General features: G+C 41.2%; 2 protein-coding genes across 4 annotated transcripts in view; one reads left to right on the forward strand and one right to left on the reverse strand.

Moving 5' to 3' along the window:
* LOC132829064 (DNA-binding protein RFX2-like) overlaps positions 1–20,147 on the reverse strand; it is a 128,187-nt gene extending 108,040 nt beyond the window's left edge. For 2 of the 3 annotated variants that reach the window (XM_060846356.1, XM_060846354.1), the window contains exon 1: positions 20,086–20,147. The gene's annotated coding sequence lies outside the window, so the exon portion shown is untranslated. Of the gene's footprint in view, positions 1–13,304; positions 13,326–20,085 lie in introns of those variants that run through there. The other variant, XM_060846355.1, reaches the window with a different exon arrangement.
* LOC132829244 (scaffold attachment factor B1-like) overlaps positions 19,687–20,988 on the forward strand; it is a 115,756-nt gene continuing 114,454 nt past the window's right edge. Inside the window, exon 1 of the mRNA XM_060846615.1 lies at positions 19,687–19,925. Coding sequence (XP_060702598.1) covers positions 19,687–19,925 — 239 coding nt within the window. The remainder of the gene's footprint in view (positions 19,926–20,988) is intronic.

Below are 20,988 nucleotides of genomic sequence, written 5' to 3' on the forward strand. Positions count from 1 at the left end.
TTTCTGCTCATTGCATTCTGGCAATTGAGCCTGAGTCTTCCCGATCTGCACGGAAATGGGCAGCACCATTACCCAATTAGAACAGCAATTGATGTATGATCGGTCTCTATTGCATGATTACATTATGATTTTACAGAGACAAAGCAGGGAGAATTTTTACTTTTTCCAGTGAAAAGTGGTTTTGAGAAACCCCTTACTGCACAATTAAGGCAGTTGCATCAATAAAGCATCCTGGTCACTCCTTGCCACAAAAAAAATGATTTCTGTTGAACTCCAACCACTTGTTCGCATTGCAGCTAAATTGCACAGCACAATTGGAGGCGGGGGTAGGGTGGGAGAGAGAAAAGTGCGCAGTAAAGCTTGCTTTATTGGAAATTGGCTGGCTATGAAAGTGCTCTATAGAAAAAAGGTGTTATTTTTGGTCTGAGATGAAGTATGGTTATTGCAACACAGATGATGTGGTGGATGCTAATGTTTTAGTCCACTTCCAGATAATGTATAGCAAAACAATAAGCACAGCCTTGAATCTTTTCAAAAATCTCGTGCCGTTCACCAAGAGTTATGGATTTGGAACGGTGGGCACTTTCATTTGTTTGATGAATCCTTATAAATCTTTACCTTAGCAAATATTCTATTGGGGGTTACCTTCACACATCCATCACTGACATGTGAAACAAACAGCATTTAATCACAGAAAAACACATACAGATGTACAATTAAACTCAAGCCAAAGTAGCTGGCTATGTTTGTACTGGCTCACATTGTTTGCTAAATCACAGTAGTTGCTATGGGAGACCTAGTGCACTCATGTTTCTAGGAGCTAGTTGCCAGGCAACTCAATGAATACACTGAAAACCAAACAATGCCATATCCCAAATCCTGCTTCTACCCTTCATTAACTAAATACTCATTAATATTTCACTAATTATGCTAAAAAAACATAGATTGCTTTTTTCTTTGCTTGCTCATTTTAAAAGGAATAGCAAATAGCTTCCAATCTACCTAAAAAACAAAATCTCAGCATGCTAAAGGATCTCATGCCTATAATTCAGATATGAGTCTTATAGTGCACCTGAGGCGGAAGGAAGCTGGACTCCAAATAAATTATACGTTTTAATAATATTTACCACAGTGAAGGAAAAGAGATAGTCAAGCACCAGGCAGCCCTTCTTAACCTAAAACCCATTTGTCAAAACTTGCACATATTTGTTTAAAGTCCTCTCATATTGTATAACCTAGCAACCAGGGTGTCTCCATGCTGTGGTGAGGTGAGGGGGTGGGGGTTGGGGGAGGGTGAACAACAGAGGAGAGTTGCATCCAGAGCAGGAAGATGAAGTTAACTATTTTTAATTTCAATTTGTGGCATCAACTGCATTCAGTCAGCTACCTCCACAGAACTACAAATTACTTGAAACATGCAGAATTTGACAAGTACTAGCCAAAAGTAATGTGTTGAGCACTTGTGTCATATCGTTTGCTCCAATTTTTAACAGCAGACTGAGCCTGTAAAATTAAGCACCAACCACCTGTTGCAAAGATGATACTAGATGGTAGTTTGAGCAAAAGATGAAAAATAAAAGTTTTTGGTCCAGTTCACAGCGAATGAGTGAGGCTCTCAATGCTCAGTTTCAGCATTGAAGATTGCAATAAGGAGGATTACAAAAATGGCGAATTTGAAATGATTGGTTTGATTTACAAAATTTGCCTTTTTTTAAAAATAAAGCTGACCCCAACTACAATGTGTTAGAGACCATATGCTTTCCAGTTCCACTCACTACTCAAATATTCAGCTGAATGCATTTGTTCCAGTACAGACCTGTCTGCAGATGATGTTAATCAGAGTTTTTAGAGCATGAAAAGATGCCATTCTGCCAACCGTATCTGTGCCAGTCAAACATCTATCTAATCTCATCCCACTTTCCAGTATTTGGCCCATAGACTCGTATGTTGCAGTTTTTCAAGGGCTCGTCTAAATACTAAAACTCGATCATTCTTTCAGGCCGTGAATTCAAGCAGCCCATGATTCCTTTCTTTTTAATTCCCTCTAAATCACCTAACACATATCTTAAACTGCACTGGTTACTTTACTAAGGGGAAATATTTCTCCCAGTCTACGCCCATCAGAACATTGTATATCTTAAGGAAGAAAGGCCGAGGGGCAATTAAGGAAAACAACTCCAGCCCTTCCAGACTCTTCATAACTTCCAGCCCAGACTATATCTTAGAGAATCTCCTTTGCACCTCTTTCATGCAATGGCATCCTTCCTACAATATGGCACAGTACACCATCAAACAGCCTAACTAATTTTATTTACAACCCCAACATAAGCTCCTAACTCTCTTATTCAGAGACTTGACTAATGAAGACAAGAATCCCGTATGCCTTTTTTAAAAAACACATTTTGCCTTCGAGGATCTGTGGACATTCACATCATACTCAGATGCCTTGTATTTCCTAGGGTCCTACCCTTGAACACGTTACTTGCATTGTTCAAGGAGCTGGAACTGCTTGAGCTGTATGCTTGACATGGAATGCAAATTTTAACTATCAGAAGTACTGAAATTACATTGACACCTGAATGGAAATACTGTATGGAAAAAAAATTAAAATTTCATTGTCTTCTCTAATATTCCATTTAAAATACTTCAGATTATGTCTTGGCAAACCTCATGAGTAAAATATGTTTTTGGAAAAGAACCATTGTAGTTCTGTCCTCACACAACGACAGCTCATGGGAAATGGGTGCCAATAGCAATACCGGCATTTATTATCCATTTTTTGAAAAGATTTGTAGCTCAGGTTAATGATAAATATATAAAAAGGTAGCTCGCTGAGCTGGAAGGTTTGTTTTCAGATGTTTTGTCACCATACAAGGTAACATCAGCAAGAGTCTCTGGTGAAGTGCTGGTGGTATGCCCTGCCTCCATTTACAGGTCTTCGTTTCTTAAGGTGAGTGATTGTCATTTCTGTTTTGTTTTCCTTTTCAGGATACCATACAAGAACTGCTTTTAAATAAAACCTACATCAGGCAAACAAAAAGGAAACTTGCCACCAGGATACGTGAACACCAACTAGCCACCAAAAGACACTCCCCACTATCACTAGTTTCCACACTTACAAAGGAGGACACCACTTTGACTGGGATAACAGACAGATCCTAGGACAGGCAAAACAAAGACACCCGAGAATTCTTTTGAGGCATAGTTAAAAACCGCAACACCAGATTATAGTATAACGGGTTTATTTGGAAGCACTAGCTTTGAAGGCAGTGCCTCTTCATCAGGTGAAGCAGCACATCGAACGCTACTGTTTCCAAATAAACCTGTTGAACTATAACCTGGTGTTGTGTGATTTTTAACTTTGTCCTCGCCAGTCCAATACTGGCAGCTCTAATCTTGGAGGCATGGCACGCTAACCAGAACTCCATCAATAAACAGAGCAATTTGGATCCGAACTACCTTTCTTTAAAAAAGGAGAAAGAACCGGAAATGACAATCACCCACCTTAAGAAACCAAGACTGTAAACCAGGACCTACCACCAGAGACTCTCACTGCTGACGCTACCTAATATGATGATGAAACATCTGAAAACAAACCCCTCAGTCAGTAACTAACTTACATATTATTCTCCATCCCTTATTGCCCTGGGAGGTGGTAGTAGTGAGCTGCCTTCTTGAATGATAGCAGTCCATGGGGTGATACAAATGGGAATTGGGAGCATCATGACTGAACAACAATGTGCCATGAATACTTTGACAATGCTTGGAATATTGCATTCAATTATTGGGCATATGCAGCTATATTTGAATTTAATTGACTGATAATCCTTGCCATCGGGTTGCAAACTTTACAGGTTCGTTTCAAACACTGACTGGAGCTAACATCAGTGGTAATGAATCCTCTTCAGAATGACAACAGCTAGAACCATGACAGGCTCTGAACTCACCCTATAACCAGATCGTAACATTAAATTGAAGATTTGTGTCAAGAGCAAACAAAGACAAACAATTCAGAAAATAGACACACCACCATAAATGTTTTCCGTGCACATCTTAAGGGAATACTCTACTGTATTTCTACTAGAAACAAAACAAACTAGAAACAATCCAAGCACGTGTAATTGGTCTGGTTAATCCATGAACGTAATCCTAACCAACGGATAAACTTGGTCCATATTTTTTAAGTGCAAAAACTTGGATAGTTTAAATGAAAATTGACTGTAAATAAATATTATAATTTCATTCTTCAGTTTGGATTGCAATGTTTGAATTAAAGCTTTCAAGTCAATTCTTCAAAAATGAGAATTGCTTAATTTTTACATCTGAGTACATGGTGTGACAGACAGCACAATCACTGAATACAAGGGTGGGGTGACAAATGGTGTTTGTATGAGTGAATACACTTTGGAAAATGCTATTGTACTTCTATCAATAACTGCAAGATTAAGTGGTCAACTTGCCCAGCTCAGAGATTCAATCAGATTAAGAAACCAAAAAAAAAAATTCAATTACGCTTTACCCTTTTTACCTAAACTTAGAGGGGTAAAGACAGAAAATGGTAGCCACTTTTCAAAATCCTTACTGTTTCACTCTAACACTGAATGGCTGGAATGTCATAGGGCAGGTTGTAGGTCCCATGCAGAGTTGCAAAAGGAGCAGAACTTACTTTCACCTTTACGTCACAAAAGATAGAGTGTTTGGCTGCACAGCAAATTATTAGAACTGAACTGGGTGGCAAATCAATAGAAGCTATGCAGAAACAAGTCAGAACATGTAATACATACTCTGAAGTAGAACTATATTTTAAAGATGCAACCATTCAACAAGGGGGCTACAGAGAGATGACCACTAAGAAAAAGTCACATCTATATATTCACTCTTGTTACTTAATTGAAATTGTTGTTCAGGATTATCACAGTCTATGGTGATCAAAGCCTTAGGGGACCAACAAGATATTTCTCAAAGGAGTGATGGCTTTGTTTTTTCCATTATACGAAGCAACTAGTTAAAGCCGTGAAAAAAAACACAACAGGAGATATGGAAGAACACTTGATTTGAATATCAGCCACACCTCAGTTGGCTGTGCTCTTACCTGATTCATAAGGTTCTTAGTTCAAGTCCTACTTAGTGATTTGAGCATTAAAAATTAAGACTTGACACTTGATTGCTGTACTGTGGGAGCAACTGTCTTATCATAAGCACTGCCTACTAAGTGAGATATGAAACCAAGACCTCATCTGCTGTTGCAAGTGAAAGAGCCCATGGTGTGATTTCAGAGAAGGGCAGGTCAGCTATTAACTCCATCAACATCACAAAGAGAGAGTTGGTTATGATTATATTGCCATTTGAGTGAGTTGGTACACAAATCAACTGTTTCCTACAATAAAACACAAAACACTGCGTTGCTTTAATCTTTTTGTACAGCAATTTATTTCTGGGGCTCTGAAGGCTCTGGTAAGGTTACATTTAGAGTATTGTGCACAGTATTGGACACCATATCTCAGGAAGATTGTAATAACCTTGGAGCATGTTTAGAGGAGGTTCATGTGAACAATCCAAGGAATGAAAAGCTTAACATATAAAAAAGGTACTTTTGAGGACTCTGGGCCTATAATCAATGGAGTTTTGAAGGATATGGGGGGGGGGGATCTAATTGAAACATACAGAATAATTAATGGCCTGGACAGAGAAGATGTTGGGAAGACGTTTCCATTGGTAGGAGAGACTAGGACCCGAAGGCACAGCCTTAGAGCAAAGGGAAGACCTTTTAGAATGAAGAGAAGGAGAAATGTCTTCAGCCAGAGAGTGGTGAATCTAAGAAATTCGTTGCCACAGAAGGCTGTGGAGGCCAGGTCATTGAGTATATTTAAGACTGAGATAGATAGGCTCTTAAGTATCAAGGCTTACGGGGGAAAAAAGTGGGAGATTGGGGTTGAGTAACTTATCAGCCATGACTGAATGGCAGAGCAAACTCAATATATTGAATTCTAGATTAGAGTGGTGCTGGAAAAGCACAGCAGTTCAGGCAGCATCCAAGGAGTAGGAAAATCGACACTTCGGGCAAAAGCCCTTCATCAGAAATAGAGGCAGAGTGCCTGAAGGGTGGAGAGATAAATGAGAGGAGGGTGGGGGTGGGGGAAGGTAGCAAAGAGTACAGCAGATGAGTGGGGGAGGGGGTGAAGGTGATATGTCAGAGAGGAGGGTGGAGTGGATAGATGAAAAAGGAAGATAGGCAGGTAGGACAGGTCATGAGAGTGGTGCTGAGCTGGAAGTTTGGAACTGGGGTGAGGCGGGAGAAGGGGAAAATAAGGAAACTGGTGAAGTCCACATTGATGCCCTGGGGGTATTTTTAGAGCTTGGATAAGTTAATATTTAAAAGATATATTATATAAATAATCAGATGTGATGACAATGGTGTCGTGTACCGTCACAGGAACAGTAAAAGAAAGGCCTTGGGTAATGTTTGCAAAATCCAGATATAAATTGCACTATAGCAAGCTGATGACATTTAAATTTTAATTTATAACTTCAGAATTGAAAGCTAATCTCAGTGATGGTGACTGAAGTGCCTTCAAAGCTGCACAGCCGTTCTGACAATTTGTGCAGAGTGATTGGGGTGAAAATTCCATTCGCAGTATTTACTTTTAATTCCTGAAATCACTGCCACAAATGGACCTCAAAAATCCATGCAGACAAAAAACGATTAGAAGTGCTGATGGTGACCAAGAAAGCATCATTGATGGTCATAAAACCTATTGGTTCAGCAGAGACCTTTAGAGAATTGAATCATCCTTACCCAATCTGGCCTGTATGCAAATCCAGAAATGTGGCTGACAATCAATTGCCTTCAAAAGTGAACTAGGGAGTCACTAAATTAAAGGGAAATTAGAAATGGGCTATAACCGCTGATCTTGCCAACAACTACATGCTAATGAGGGAAAACACATGGCCAATTACAGTCAGCCCATCTTTCACACAATGGTTGCATTCTTGTGCAATCCTGCATTCTAGAAAAATCACACTTTAGAAACAGTGCTTAAAAGTGTTGGTGCTGTAATTGCAATTTTAAAATTGCAATTGTAATTTTAAAAGTTTGTACTGTAGAAATAGCATCCCCAATTCCTCAGTCACGTTCCAGCGAATTTGCAGGGATGAAACATACGTTTTGACATCACCATTGGCTGATGGTGAGAAGGGCTCTGCCTGTGAGATCCTTTATGCACGCCCGGACTCTCTGCTGCACCGCATGCTGCCCTCGAAGCGGCTGCAGTGGGGATGAGACTGTCACACACCTCCTCCTGCAATGTGCCTACGTAGAGGTAGTCTGGAAGACGAATGCAGTGGTGTTTGTCGAGGTTTGTCCCGAACAGCGCCGTGACATGGGACTCCGTGCTCTACGGCCTGTTCCCCGGGACGCACACCGAGACGATCAACTGCGCCTGCAGGATCATCAACTCGGTGAAGGACGCTCTCTGGGCGGTCCGAAACCTGTTGATCTTCCAGCTGAAGGAGTTGACCCCAACTGGGTGTTGCAGACTGGCACATTCCAAGGTCCAGGACTACGTGTTGAGGGATGCGCTGAAGCTTGGGGCAGCTGCCGCCAAGGCACAGTGGGGAAAGACCACCGTGTAACATCTGTCTGCCTAAGAAGAACAGGGGGCCCATGCAGTCATTTGGGCTCTGTTGACGCCTCAGCTAAAAATGTAAAATCACACAGACCTGTAAATATGAATGATTACTCAGTTTCAGTGTGCAAAGAAACGGAAGGTTTACATTTGTATGGCATGTCCAATTGTACAGGCCAAAGTATTTTATGAATAAAGTACATTTTTGAAATTAAAAATCACAAGTCAACAACCTTATCTGCATGGCTTCAAAAGTGTTCTAATCTTTCAGTTGTGAAGTCTACGGATCCATGAATGAGCAAGTTCATACAAATGTAGAAATATTGGCATCAATTTTAACTAAATTTGCATTCACAGCTCTTCAACGCACTACGTTTCCTAGCACTCAAAATAAAAGTGAATAGTCTCAGAGCATCCTTCAACTGTGTCACAGGTCATTTGCTGAAATTCACCAAAGGAGGTCTGGGTGAATGCCATTAGATTCTCATTGATCTAGACCCTGTCGCCATGTCAAAACTCAAGCAGAACATGGTTTTGGAAAACCTGATCTTTAAATAATGAGGTGACAGGAGAGTGACAGCCCTTGACATCATGACCGCATTTGATTGAGTATGGTATCAAGGAGCCCTGGCACAACAGGAATCAACGGATATCAGGAGGCAAACATTCTGCTGGTTAGAGTCATACCTGGCACATAGGAAGATGGTTGCGTTTGTGGAGGGTCTGTCACCTCAGCCCTGAATTACTCCTGCAGAGATGTCCTGGAGTAGTGTCCTAGGCCCAAAACTCTTCAGCTGCTTCATCAGTGACCTTCCGTCCATCATTAAAACGGTTAGAAGTGAGAATATTCGCCCATGATTGCACAGTACTCAGTGTCATTCAGACTCCTCATACACTGGAGCAGTCATGCTCAAATGCAGCAAGATCTGGACAGCAGACAGGCTTGAGCTGACAAGTAACATTCGTGCCACACAAATGCGAAACAATGACCATCACCAAAAAGAGACACTCGAACCACTGGCCCTTGACATTCAAACAGGATTACCATCATAATCCCACACTGTCAACATCCTTGGGGTTACCACTGACCAGAAACTCAACTGGACTCATCACATAAACACAGTGGCTACAAAGAGCAAGTCAGAGACAAGGGATACTGTGGTGAATAACTCACTTCCTGACACCTGCAAGGCAAAGATCGGAAGGATGACTGGAATACTCCCCACTTGCCTGGATGGGTGCAGCTCCAATAACACATGTCCTGGATGGTGTCCAGCTTCAAAGCAGTTCACTTGATTGGCACCACATCGACAAACATGCAATCCCTCCACCAGTAGCAACAGTGTGTACTATCTACAAGATGCACTGCAGAAATTCACCAAAGATCCTTAGATAGCACCTTCCAAATCCACGACCACTTTCATCTAGATGGACAAGGACAGCAGATACTTGGGAACACCACTACCCACAAGTTCTCCTCCAAGCCACTCAATACCTTCACTTGGAAATAAACCACCATTTCTTCATAGTCATCGAGTCATAATCTTGGAATTGTGGGTCAACCCACAGCAAGTGGACTGCAGCCTTTCAAGAAGGCATCTCACCACTACCTTCTCAAGGGCAAATAGGGATGGGCTATCAAAGCTGACCAGCCCACAAAAGAATTTTTTAAAAACTATACATGTTAACAGAAAGCACTACTATTTCTGCTGCTGGTGGCGTTTTGGATTGGGAAGTCCAAAAACAGCTTTCAATGATCTCCACTTTCTACAATCTATCTTCCACGACAACAGAATTTCAGCTCCAGATGGAGGATGCCTGCCAGTCTAACAGCAAGAATTAAACAGTACCAAATATGGGTTGCTGAGTGGATGGTACCACTTCCTTTCGCTCGAGTGGTAAGAAAGCTCGACCGTCTCTTTTGATAGCACTGCATTTACTGCTGCCATACGTACCAATGACAAAAAAAAAAACTTAGTTGTACTGAACACACCACACTATTGTGACATGGTAGAGTTAGTATCAGACATTTTTGCTCTAAACATTTCAAAGCTTCCCTCTATAACATATAAAATTCAAATTAATTTCCTGCAAAAATCTGATTCCTTAATCCACTCAACTGCTACCCACGTTTGATACAACTGTCAATGCAAATAATCTTTCATTTCCCCCAAGAGCTTTCAACAATCCAAATTCACATTAGATGAGCAAGCGTATGTTCTATTTCTCAGAAGTGAGTTTCAGATCACATGTGGTGAAACTGTGAGGCCACCTACAGGATTTAGTACATTCCTCAAGGACATTACCAAAATCCTCATCTGTACTGCCTGGACTTCAATGCTCAAGTTCTCAAAATTTAAGAAGAGGCCAAAAAAAAAACAGCAGAGTCCATTTAATTCATCAGACTAACTTGATATTGGAGGTATCCAATTGGTCACTACCTTTTTAATTTCCATTGTGCTCTGCAAATTCTCCTTCACGTATGCATCATGAAATCATTACTGAATCTGCTTCCACATGTTCAGGAAGTAAAATCCAGATGACATCTAGTCATAAAAATGTTTCTCATGTCACTTCTGGTTCTTAGGCTATCAGCTTCAGTTTCTGCCACTGTAAATAGTTCCTCTTACGTTAGATATCATGAATAAAAACTTTCCATGTGGAGAGAGATGCCTCACCAAAGCCAGTGCAGCAAACTTTTTCTGCCCTCTCATCAAGCGGTCAACATCATGCCTAACTAGCCTTGAAGCACTCACATAAAAAGGTCTCTGCTTTCATTGCTACGGAATGATGCTAAAGTAGCAGTACAACCTATTCAGTTTTTCAGGTTAGTCGAGGGTCACCTAAAGCTGTTTTCAGACCGACTGTCGTTTCCAAAGCTTTGTGACAATCATTACATCTGAAACGTTATGACATACTGAATCGAAGAGGATCTGAAAACACTATGCTCAGTTACATCCAGAAGAAACAGAAAAGGTTTGGAATAAACTTCAAATTTATGAACTTAACAACAGTGGAATGCAGTCTTATTTGTTTGTATCACAGATGATCTGAAAATAATTTACACACTAACAGTCATATGGTAATAAAAATAGTTATGGTTTTGCATGGTTTAAATATTAAGAGGGTGAATGTAGCTATACAATGAAATAGCACCACCTACTAATTCCAAACAAAATAAACTTGGTATTTGTTATAAAATCTGTTGGAGGAGTTTTAAAATACGAGATAGTATTGTCAAATGCCAAATCATCAGTACCGGTATCTCCATATTGCTCGAGACCAAATGTTGGTCTACAAGAGACAGACAGCCAGCCTAAGCAGAAGCGTCAGCGTTAGGAGTAGCATTACTGAGAGTCTTCCATGCTCAATACCTAAATTGACTTGTTATGCAAATCAGTTAATGTATGGATAAAATAGGTTGTGGAATTAGCCGAAGCCGGTTGATTTGAATCGAGCGAAGACTTAAGGTTAGCTTAAGAAAATGACAAGATTTTCACTGCTCACATGTCCAAGATGCTGGTCAAGTTAGTAGTATAGCATGCGGACTCCTGCCGAGAGCTCATCTGCTCTGTATACTTTTACTTATTCTGTGTATTTTCTCTTCCTTCACAGCTATTCTTTCTTAATTTAATCTACTTACCTTCTGTGGAGAGATTGAGTGGAAGACTCAGCCCAGTGCAGTAGCCATAGAGGTGACATTCGTGGTGATGACAAGAACACACAACCTGATGTTTCCCAGCATTTGCAGTAGCATCAAATGCACGGAGTTCCAGCCCAATGCAGAAGAGATCAAACCGTTGTGGACAGTGCAGACCTCGCATGCCTAAGCGCTTAAAAGAGGACTACAAAGTTGAACTGTTAACTATATTTGCTTAATTTTCTACTTTGTAAGAATCTATACCTAGCTACCTTTGTACCTAAGATGGTGCAGGGAATGATATATTTCACTGTATCCCTGTATTTATGTACACATGACAATAAAATCTAATTTTAATCATAAATGTCAACTTGAACAGCCAATAAGCTTGTTGAATTTGCAGCATGCAAAATATTAACAGTTCCTCAGGCAAAACTAATAATTGCAACCATGTCCCATGAAAAGAATCATTTCATAAATAGAAAAAAAAAGTCTGGCCATGAAAAGTTAAAGGTAAAATTATGCAGAAGAACCATTAGAACGTGATTCTACATATGACAACTTCATGTAAACTTTTGGAAATTTTGTAATTGTTCCATATATTTTGAACAAATATGGAATACAGTGAACGAATGTCCATGTAGAGTTTCAGAAGGAGACATTACACAAGATGCCTGTTGGAAGGATTAGGCCACATGCTACAACAATAAAACATAGCAGCATGGCTAACTGACAGCTAAGCTAAATAGATACTGCTCATACCACAAGGAGGTGGCAAAAGGTGAATCCCAGGAGAAGTGCTAGGACCATTTAGTTTTGGGAAATGAGCTGAGAAAGAGTTGTGTGTTTTGGTTTGATTATTGTCAGGTGTACAGAGACAGTAAAATGTATCATTTTGTGTGGTAACCAGACAAATCATATCTGACATAAGTACATCAGAGTACTAGAACAGCATACAGAATATCGTGTTACAGGTACAGGAAACTGGAGGACAAAGAACTGATACATGAGAGGTCTGTTCATTAGACTGGTAACAGCAGGAAGAAGCTGTTCTTAATCTGTTGGTAGGTGCTTTCAAACTTTTGTATCATCTGCCTAAAGGAAGAGGGTGGAAGATTATAACTGGGGGGAAAGAGGGATTTTTGACTACGTTGACTAATCTCCTAAGGCAGCAGGAAGTATTGACGGAATCAGTGGTAGGTGGCAGGTTTTTGTAATGGACAAGGCTGCAAACAACAAAAAGAACATTTGTTTGTCTCTGTGATTTCTTGCAGTCTTGGGGACAGCAGTTGCCATACCAATGCATCCAGATAGAATGCCTAGCATGGTATATTTATCAAACTTGGTAATTCACTGATGGGACATGGATGTCGCTGGCTGGACAGCATTTATTGACTGTCTCTGGTTGAGCGTACTTTACAAGTTGCCTTCTTGAATAACCGCAGTCCATATGCTGTAAGTTGACACACAATGCTATGAAGAAGGAATTTCCAGGATTTTGAACCAACAGCACTAAAGGAACAGCAATGTATTCCCAAGTCAGGACGGGGAGTGTCTTGGAGGGGTACTTGCAGGTAGTGATGTTCCCAAGTACCTGCTGCTCGTGATGGAAGTGGTCACAGGTTTGGAATTGCTTTCTTTGGTGAATTTCTGCAGTGTAGCTTGTAGACATATACATTATTGCTACTAAGTGTTGTCGGTGGAGGGAGCGGATGTGAAACCAATCAAGTTAAGCTTCTTGGGAGCTGCACACATCCAGGCAAGTGGGGAGCATTGCATCACACTCTTGATTTGTGCAGAGTAGGTGGTGGACAGGCTTTGAGGAGTCAGGAGATGACAGTTATGAGCCACAGTATTCCTGTCTCTGACCTGCATTTATAGCTTCTGTGTTTATGCGGAGAGTGCAATTCAGTTTCTGGTCAATAGTGACTCATAGGATGTGGATTATGGGGAATTCAATGATGTTAACATCATTGATTATCAAGGAACAGTAGTTAGATTGTCAATGCCTAGCATTTGGATAATGCAAATGTTGTTACTTGCCACTTGTCAGCCCAAGCTTTGATATCATCCAGATCTTATTGCATTGGAACATGTACTTCTTTAGCATCTGAGATGTCACAAACAGTGTCGAACATCGTGCAATTATCAGCAAGCATCCACAGTTCCGTCCTTATGATGGAAGAATATTCAATGATGAAGCAGCTAAAGAAAGTTGGTTCCAGGACACTGCCCTGAAGGGCTCCTGCAGAGATACCATTGAGTAGATATGACTAACCTCCGCCAACCACAACATATCAAAAACATAACATCAATGTTGCTGACAGCATTTTACTTAGGATTCCTTTTCCCTATCAAAAAGCACCGATCCCATCAGAAAAAGGATATTCCAACATCACCTCATATGATACACATCATTTGGCCCAACCAGTCTTTGCACGTGTTTATGCTATCGATCATTCAGCATCTTCCCTCATTTAAACTTACCATCTTAACACTATTCATTCAATTTCACCTTCATGTTGTGAAGCTTCCCTTTAAAATGTAACTATAGCATACCCACTTCAATCACTTCCAGTGATAAATTCCACATTTACCCACGTATTTCTGGTACCATCCTTTTAAATCTTCTCTTTCTCTTCCCATTGACTCTGCTCCAAGTGTGTTATGATGCACTGAAATGCCGTCTAAACTATGTTGTACTTTCATCTTGGTGTGGTTCAAACTTTTCAATCAGAAACAAGAACACTATGAATGCAGCACATGCGACACTTGTCTATTCTTTTCAGTTACAGAAATTTTAACAAACTACTAAGACATTTCAAAGCAGAGAAATATTGAGTAATATAGTGGAGGGAGAAAACCGAATACGAGAAAATACAAAATCAGTCAAATGGTGATGTTAGTGAAAATAGATTATGTTGACTGGCAGATCACCAGAATTTTTTTGAATGTGGATTATGGTTTAATCCAGTTGTTTGATCCATTAGCGTGTTTGCTGGACTATTTCAGAGTGGAATTGGTAGCTTATGTAGGCCAGACCAAATCAGGACTCCAAGTTTAATTCTGAAAGGGACAATGTACCTTTAAGAGAGATTTGTTCTGTTGTTTCTCTTGCAGACAGCTATTCCACAGTGGTAGCAGAATATCTGCTTCAGAAGCAATGGCTAAACAGCTTTGTGCTCAGAGTGTATCTTTTAAACTTGAGTCAAGAAGCATGAGTGGGTGGAGTCAGGCTCACAAAGTTTAGTTTTACATTGCACTTGGGTTTGGAACAGGCTGTGGAAGCCGATAGATATAGCTCTCTCCCCCCAGCAAATAGCTTGAGTTCTCTCTCTGCTGCAAGATTGTTTGTTAATGTTCCTTTCTCCTGGACTGGAAGGAAGATATGTTTTTGCTGAATTTGCCTTTGCCAAGAGTGTGTTTATGGGATGCTGCAATATTGGACCTGATGATGATTACGAGCAAAAATAATATTTTTATGAAGTACTTCAGTACAGTCAAAGTTATGCCAATTCTTCTTTGCATTTTAATTGTGTTTTACAAATAAAGTAGGTTTTGCTTTACACCTAGTAGTTGGCCAATCAAAACATCTGGAACACCGTGCCCTGTACTTGCCTTTAAATGAAGAAAAAGTTAGCAGAGAGGCCATCCCCTAGACATTGAGGAGTTTGGTCTGGTCCACAACATTGTATCAGAAATAGTCAAGGTTTATCAAATAATTCAAATTTGACTTCCCAACTATCTTGACAGGATTTGAAGGAAAGTTAAAACCAGCTCTGTTGATGCTATAGCACACTGAAGGCAGCGAATTAGGTAAATTGGTTACATCTGGTTCTTAAGCAGGGCAGGCCATTTAGTATAAAACCATGAGGAGGCACAGATAAGCTGAGTAGCCAAAGGCCTTTTCCCCAGGGTAACAAAGTCCAAAGCTAAACAGCATAGGTTTAAGGTGAGAAGGGAAAGATTTGAAAGGGAACCTGAAAGGCAGCTTTTCCACCCAGAGGCTGGGAAATATATGGAATGAGTCAGAGGAAGTGGTAAAGGCAGGGATAATTACAACTTAAGATACTTGGACTGGTACATGAACAGGAAAAGGTTTAGAAGGATACAGGCCAAACTCAGTCAAATTTGACGAGTTCAGATTAGGAAGCCTGGTCAGCATGAATTAGTCAGGCTGAAGGGTCTGTTTATATGCTGTGCAATTCTACACTGAGACACTAAATTGTTATCAGTTCATTATCATGATAATGGGTATCGTAACATTATCAATACAGAGAAAATAGATCATGACAGTCTGTGTAGTATACAGTACAGAGTTAACCAAAAAAGGATTCAGCAAAATCACGCCAAACTGATTTCATGCAAGACCTGTTCAACCAGGAATGGGAAGAAATGCTAATCTATCTAGGTGGAATTTAAATTATTTCACCAGGCAGGAGAGGTGCATGTATTTTCCACTGCTTATTGTTAATCACCACTGGGGTTCCATGAATGGAAATAAATTATTTACTGCTGCACTTGGCAGTGTGCAGTTCCCAGCCTGAGCTCCAGCCTGCAAATACAAGACCTGCAGTGCACCAGCTGGAAATGGGTCAATAGATATGAAGATCTGGCCATATAACAACTTGGGTCAGCTCTGTGCTTACATTCTTTAGATAATTGGATAAAAAGTCAGCTTAAAAGGATAAGATGAGAGTAAATCAGGAAAAACTTGTTCATATTCCCAAACATATCAATGAACAAGCTAATTTCGAAAAATACTAATTTTCACTGTTTCAACATTTACAATAAATGTAAAAAAGTACAAGATCCAGATGGACTCTGCTCCCAACAATCAAACCTCAAAGTCTCAGACTGCCTCAGTTTTAGTTCAAAATCATTTGAATAGCAAACAAGACTAGACATCCAAGGACAAAGCCCATGCAGACTCCTGAAAGAACAAAATTGGTACACTGCAATCCAATCTCAGACTTGAATTATACATACAAAAACCTGGCTGGTTCAAATTTTTGCGTATCTTGAGCGCTGGAAGTTCAAAATACAAAAGATATCTGGCATTCTGAATACATAGCCTGGGTGGTAACTGGAATGTGGACTTTCTATACTGAGAGTCAACAAGTACAGTATATTAATGGAATATGAATGCCTGTTTGAGATACATATGAATTTCAGCTGAAATGATTCTAATAAGTTTAAAAATCTGACTGCTCACATTTGCCAAAACTCTGTGAACCTAGTCATCATCATTCAACAGATGATTATACTCAGACCCCAGGAGATGAGTGTATGATTGGTTACCCAATGAATCAGGCAGCGTACCCAATGAATCAGCATGTTTCCACAGTACAAAGGTTTAAATGCGTGAAACTGCCATCAATACAAATTCTGGCTGTTCAGCAACAGGCATACAACTCAAGATTCAGAAAGCATTTCTTGCAATTTGAAAAGATCTACCATGCATTTTCAGTTAGTTACACATCACAGTTTAAGCTTCGATAGACCAAATAACAAGATGCTTCATTTGAAAATCCATACTTTGGGATTAATACAGTTGCACACTTGAGCAAGTGTTTGTAGGCTATTCCCATAATTGCAATTCTCAGCGCAGGTAGCACAACACACACACACACTCACTGTCTTTAGCACAGTATGGGATTCAATGAGATATTCATATTCATGAAATAGCCATGAAAAATATGTTTTCCTCTAGATTTTCTGGGAAGTTAACCCAGAGCTTACAGCAACTGCAAGACTTGGTTTTGACACCATGCCAACAAACTGCTTCATCTAATAGTTTTATATAAATGTTCAGTATGTTCTAAATTAGTCATAGAATCTCTGAACAAAATCTCAGCTCAAGTACAAAGTTGGTACTTCGGAATCAAAGAGTCAATGCACCTAGAAAACAATTTTGCTATGTATGGCAATATCGAAAAGTGTGGTCTGGAAAAGCACAGCAGGTCAGGCAGCAGAGGAGCAAAAGATCCAACGTTTCAGTCATTAACCCTTCATCAGGAAGGGCTGATGCCTACAATGCATCTGGCTCTGGCCCGAAACGTCGAATTGCCTGTTCCTTGGATGCTGCCTAACCTGCTGTGCTTTAACCAGCAACACATTTTCAGCTCTGATCTCCAGCATCTGCAGACCTCACTTTTTACTGATGCCTACAATGTTGACTCTACTGCGCTTCTGATGCTGCCGGACTTGCTGTGCTTTTCTAGTGCCAGTTTTCGACTCCGACTCTCCAGCACCTGCAATCCTCACTTTCTCCCAGAATGCATGGCAATAAAGCACAAATTATATTAGTTTGTTTTGTGCAAAATAAGTTTTGCAACAGATTTTCTGTTTTGACGTTTGTGTAAGGTTAAATCTTATTTTATGTCATAGAAACCACTGAACCCCAAGAAAATTTCAGAACCTGGTGATCATAAGTTTAACAGAGCAAACATTTTGAAAGTGACTAATTACATACGTTTGAATTTTGCACATTGGTTTGCTTTGAAATTATGGAATCTCAAAAAAGAAACAAAATCAGTGGGCTCTCTGTTAAGGAATTCATTCAAGAATCCAAACAGCTTTTACCCTGGACTCCGCAACTTTTTGCCTAGCCATTCAACTGAACAGAATCCAGCTACCATTATTTCATGCCATATTCAAAAACCAAACAATTGTAGATATTTTCTAAAATCAGCCTGTTTAGACATATTGTGGGACACCTTTGGTGCAAGTGGAACCTGTACCTGGCCTCCAACAGCCCATGCAAACAACTCGAGCGATTTTTTGATCAACCTGCTAGGCGACAGCATTACAGACCTCTGAAGCAATTGGGACTTAAATATGGCCTCATGATCTAGAGGCAGGGAAGCAAACATTTCTGTTCAACCATTAAATAACAGAACCACCTGATCCTTACCAACTTCACCACATAATCCTTAATGGCAAAATCCCTTACATTAAAACACAAAGTTGGTTACTCTGCTCTCCGCCATTCCCCCTTATCCAAACACTATCAAGCAGAAAAACATACTTTACATCACTAAAAGCTCACAATTAAGTCACCGTACAGACAAAATGTTCAGCAAAAGGCCCAAATAAATTTATTAGCCAAATAATTAAGACCGCAGTATAGACCTGGAGAAAGTGAGGACTGCAGATCAGAGTCAAACCAGAAAAGCATTCCTAACGAGGGCTTATGCCCAAAACGTCAACTCTCCTGCTCCTCGGATGCTGCCTGACCTGCTGTGCCTTTCCATTGCCAAACTTTTTGACTCTGCAGTACAGACCTTTCAAACACTTCAATCAGCATTGTATTGCTAAATCTAACATTAGGCATCAGTGGACCTAAACAATCAATAAATCTAAATTCTGAGGAAAGTCTAAACAAAGAGGCTTTTTTATTTTAAAAAATTCTTTCATTAATGACAGAGCCTCTCTTTGGGTTTGTTGCCCATCTATTCTGTTGCTAATTTGCCTGGCAACCGTGAAATGTCAACTTCAGTAGCATGTTTAATCAGACCATTACTGGAAATGATCTGAAATTTTTCATTTTTTGCCATATCCTGACATGCATACAGCTGATTTTCCAAATCACAGGTGAATATCATTCATCCACCCACATTGCAAATGCCCCAAGGGTTTTTGAGGTGCAGTGCTAGTGCTCCTACCCCTAGACCAGGAGGCCCAGGTTCAAACGCTACCTGCTCCGAAGGTGTGTAATAATATTGCCGAACAGGCTGAGTTAAACTAAAAAAAATTCACAAGTGCACTAAGAAGGGTTCTTGGGATGCACTGGTAATGTTCCTACTGCTGAGCCAGGCAGCCCAAGTTCAAGTTCAAGTCCCACCCGTTACACAGATGTGCAAGAACATCTCTGGACAGGCTGATGAAAAAGATCTGCAAGTGCTCCGAGTTGGGCCTGGAATCTCAACTGATTCACTTGCTTTTAGTTTTAAAAAAAAAATTTCAATAGAATTCTGTATTAAATCGCAAGCAAAATACAACCATGGAATTATTCTGAAACAATACAGTAAGGAACACATTGGTAAACAAAAGCTAGAAGAGTTACTAGAGAATCCCCATCACGAATACAGGGCTTATTTAAACAACTTCCTCGTGTTGAATTGCAGCAGCTCCACACGAATCTCTCAGACAGATAAAGGGACTGATTTCCAGTTCAGCATGTAACTCCATGATTATTCAGTGTGGATAAAAGCTCTTAATGTCACTGCATCACTCCCACATGGAGCTTGGGAGTAACCAAGGCCCCTCCAGACTGACTTCCAGAGAGCAGCTTGACCCTGAAGACATCTATCATCGCTGTGCGGCAACAAGAAAGGCTGGGCTCCCCCCCCCCCCCCCTCCGATGCCACACAAGACGAGCGAGTACGCCCCCTCCCCTCGCTTCCTCACAGCCAGACGATGTGGAAGGCCGCCGGGACACTGATGGCAGTGAGGCCACCTCACAACATCCCGGTTGCGGAGGTGCCCAGGTTGGAGCAGTGGCCTCTCACAGAGGGACAGCGGGGTCAGCAGAGCAGCTGGTGCCTGAGGCCGAATGGCCCCCACCCCCGCCACCAGCCCAGGGGCCAGCTTCGGCCCGGGAGCCGTGCACCTGATGAACCCTTTCGGCCACAACCCGCCATTTTGTGGCGGACGCGGTAAATAGAGCGCGAGGCCCCACATGGTTCCCCGGGAGCGGACCCTCCTCCCTCCCGCCCCGCTCCCCATTCCCCTCATCCTTCGCCCTTCCCGGCGGCGCGAAGCCCGGGGACCCAGGAGGCGGCCCAGGCCTCACTCACACTGGGAAACGATGCTCACCTTGCTGCGGGCCCGAGCTGTTGGTGGGTAACAGTCTCCACGGCTACCGTGACTATGGCGTTTATTCTCAAGGCAACAGTTGCTACCGATCCCCACCCGCGTCATCGACCACACCATTGCCCCGCCCCATATGCGACACCGCCTCCTCCTATTGGTGAAGCGTGACGCATCTCGCTGACATATGCACTTTTGATTGGTTTAGGGCCTTGTCAATCGTAAAACGTCAGCAAGGTTCCGTGGACTGGGCGTGCCAGCTCCGAGAGCTAATTGGTCCCCCAATAAAACGTCGCTGTCATAGCAACGTATTTCTATTGGATACTGTACCTGTCAGTCAGATAGACGGTTTGCCTATATTCGGGATATCCGGTGGATCACGTGGCCAGTGGCTATTGTATCCAGCTGATTGTTAATATTTCAGGCGGTGGGTGCGCGCGCATCTTCTCCACTTTCCTTCAGACGCGGTTTTCTTGTCGTGCGTCTTTCCCCAGGATAGCACTGAAGCATCAACTCTTTCAATTAGGTGATGGGTAAATCCCAGCACTTCTTTCAAGGCACATTCCCGAGATAACGTAAGGTTCTTTTTGGAAAAGAAAGAGACGTCTCAAATCAAAGTGTATTAAAAGCTGAGAAGTTGGACTTGTCAATATCCCTACTTTGACTCAGAGTGGTTCTATAAAATCCCTACAAACGTGTAAACGGGCCATTTTCACCAACAAGTCTACCCCCATGCTCTGAAGACAAACCCACCTAGATACGTTACCTTGTCCTATTACTCTACATTTACCAGTAATCCATCGAGCCTACCCATCCTCAACACTATGAATTGGCTATGCTAAATTGCACACCTATGGACTGAGAGGGGAAACCCACCCAGAAACAACATATGCAAACTCCACACCAACA

The sequence above is a fragment of the Hemiscyllium ocellatum genome, chromosome 28 (genome assembly GCF_020745735.1).
Source record: "Hemiscyllium ocellatum isolate sHemOce1 chromosome 28, sHemOce1.pat.X.cur, whole genome shotgun sequence".
Classification (NCBI taxonomy): domain Eukaryota; kingdom Metazoa; phylum Chordata; class Chondrichthyes; order Orectolobiformes; family Hemiscylliidae; genus Hemiscyllium; species Hemiscyllium ocellatum.